General features: G+C 46.0%; 1 protein-coding gene across 1 annotated transcript; it reads left to right on the top strand.

The window, feature by feature from the left end:
• Window positions 1–2,111: 2,111 nt before the first annotated feature.
• On the top strand, window positions 2,112–2,785 carry H257_05205 (hypothetical protein; the record flags this gene model as incomplete). The annotated part of the gene is made up of 2 exons (XM_009829992.1): window positions 2,112–2,408; window positions 2,771–2,785. 2 exons carry the CDS (start codon window positions 2,112–2,114, stop codon window positions 2,783–2,785), a joined length of 312 nt encoding a protein of 103 aa, XP_009828294.1.
• Window positions 2,786–2,954: the final 169 nt, after the last annotated feature.

The raw sequence follows: 2,954 nt of genomic DNA, 5'->3' as shown, positions 1-2,954 counted from the left end.
TATAAGCATCCCCACTGCTAGCATCTGCACAGTGGGGATGCTTATAACACTAACTGTGACCTCCCTTCAATGTGTGCCCCTTTCCACCACAACACTAAATAATCATATTTTGGGCATGATCGCCTCAACCTTTCCGCCGACTCTGCAATTGTTCTTGACGGCATTTTCACGGACACACTGACCCCTAAACAGGTCACTGGTGTCCGTGAAAACGCAGATCGTCATGTCTTGATAGGTGGCCCGGCGGTCTTGGGCATGATCGACTCAACCTTTCCGCTGACTCTGCAATTGTTCTTGACGGCGTCTCCCGATTCATCTTCACGTCTTGAAATTTGAGGCTTGCCGCCTCGTGGAGCTTCTACCGGCCTCGCTGCAACGGAAGGTTTAAACTTGTCGTCGAGTGCAACGTACAGCTGCTGGCCAGTTGCAAATGATCACAGCCAGTTAACGTAACGGGAGGCGGATTGGACAAAACCTCCAAAAACGGGGGTTTCATTGAAACCTCCATTCAAAGCTCCATTCTCGTAAATCATGGAAGGAACACCGACGAAGCAAACCATCCAGGAGTCGTTTCGCGCCACGTCAACACGCCGAACGTATGCGACCTACCAAAAGCAGTTCGAAGCATTTTGTGCAACACAAGCAAGGCACGGACCCAATAATCGCTTCCACAGAGGTCTGCACAGATTTCTTTCACCACCTGAACTCGTTGGGATGGAAAGCGCGCACGATCGACTCCGCCAAGACAGTACTTCAAGGAGAAAAATGTCGAACCCAACACTGCCCAAGCAAGTGAGTCGAAGCAGTATGTTGTCGGTCTGCAAAAGTACAATCGACAAAACAATGTGGACGACGAAACAAAAGCCCACGCATTGACTATCCACGAGCTGTCCACGCTTATGTATGGATTTGCTTCGCTCAATGCAATTCTGGGTGCATTGTATCGGTTCATGCTCTCGTACTGCTATCTTTGTTGTTTTCGCATTGGCGAAATGATTGCGTTGAAGTGGAATGACGTCGCTCTGGGGAAGTCTGAAAATGGTGCGTATGTTTCTAGTCGTTTGAGATGGCATAACAAAGCAAGTGTTGAAAAGGATTGTCAGGTTTATCATCTTGTAAATGAAGAATCATTTCCATTTTTACGCGTGTGCGGATTTTATGATGATTATTTGGAAAAAATTGCTTTAACTATGATGCAAACGTCGAGGGATGCATTTGTATTTCCTTACACTTCTTCGCTTTCAAATGGAAACGTTAAAGTGAATTGGTTTAAATGTCGGTGTCACTATAAGTGCGCGACTCAGAAAAATAAAGTATACCTCCTCGTATAAAAATACAAAACACTCCAAGATCCTATAACGATCATGCATGTATAAAGGTGTAACGATACAACTGTCCAATCATAACAATCAAAATGCATGTCTCAGGACCAATCACGCGTCGTACCGTGGCCGGGTGGCAGTTGTACTTAGCTGCGAGTGTTTGACTGAGGCCATTGGGAAGCCTGACCAAGTAGCTGCTGTTGTTGTGCAGCAGCACTTCACGGAGTACAGCTGTATGGCTTCGCGCTCGCTGTTCGTCAGGTTGCGCTTTTTGACGGTCATTCCTAAATGTTTGTCATTCTGAGTGTTTGTTTTATATAAAGTATTTTATTGATGTATTGAAATCATCACAGCGACTTCATTTCGTTGAATTTCCCGCTCGAAGTTGGATCAAATCGGGCGTTTTGACACTGGCTTTCGAATGGTCCAATCAGAGCGACTAATTTTGAACCCAAGAGAGCGATTTCGATTGTCAAAAATGTCTTGAGAATATAATGAGAATTCATGTCAACCCTCCTCTAGGTCGCGCACTTATAGTGACACGGAGGGAGTATTGAACAAATTCAAGTACGACGTCAACTACATGATATTATTGAGTCGTTACCTAGCCTACCAATTGGAATAACTTTGCACAGTAAGCGCCGCGGTGGCTGTTTTTATCGCGTGTTTGAGTCCCCGGAGAGTCGTTTTAACTTTCGTGAGCTCATGGCATAGTGTCGCTGGGGAGACGCAAAGACATGCTGCGAGTACCTTGTTACGAGGAGTATGAGCGATGCAATTGACCCCAGAATGCTGCTGGAAAGACGCACCTTGGCTGGTAACGGCGTGCAAGGCGGCAACTCAAGTGGCGCTCACTCTGCCGACAGCATCGCCGCGTCGGTTGTAAAGCTGCTCCGAGACGGCAACGCCTTGGCCAATATCCCTCAAGTTGCCATCACGCGTCAGACGACGATCCAGGAGTTTGCCGTGCCGCGAGCGATCCCGACTGCTCGGTCGGGGAAAGAAGCCTGGGATCAGTGGTTCTCCGCAGATCCAAAAGTCGGCCTCTACTGCGCGCTCAAGGACTACACAAAAGAGATGATCAAGGTTGACAGACGGAAGTACTCGGAACGCCTTACATTGGCAGTAGTATTCAGCAAGTATCAAAACTTCTCTCAATTCGAGACGGAGTATGCTGGACATGCGTTGACGTACTCGGGTTTTTTGCAGGAAGTACGAAAGAGGAAGTGTGAAAACACAATATAATGAACATTGATTGATGAATATAATGAACATTGATTCGTGTATTTCAACCAATCAGAAAATTGTCGGATGGATTTGTCGTGTTTGCCGATTAATCTATACGTACAGTATGTACAGGTAAATCTGTATGTATAGATAAATCGGCATACAGTCCTGATGTAAACTATACAGTCAACGACAAATTTTAAGGGACACCGAAGATATAGACCACGTGGAAATAATTCCGCCAATCATATTTAAAATTTCGAACACCGCTCTCAGATTGGTTGAAAATTCTCTCTGGCGCAAAACATTTTAAATTTCTGAGCACACGACAACAACCCAGTCATTTTGAGCAATGCCACCTTCTAGTCGCAGCAAGATCAGCCCGAAAAAGAAATCACGACGGCG

Source organism: Aphanomyces astaci (genome assembly GCF_000520075.1).
Source record: "Aphanomyces astaci strain APO3 unplaced genomic scaffold supercont1.9, whole genome shotgun sequence".
NCBI classification, from domain to species: domain Eukaryota; phylum Oomycota; class Saprolegniomycetes; order Saprolegniales; family Verrucalvaceae; genus Aphanomyces; species Aphanomyces astaci.
This window is presented reverse-complemented; position numbering and strand designations above follow the sequence as displayed.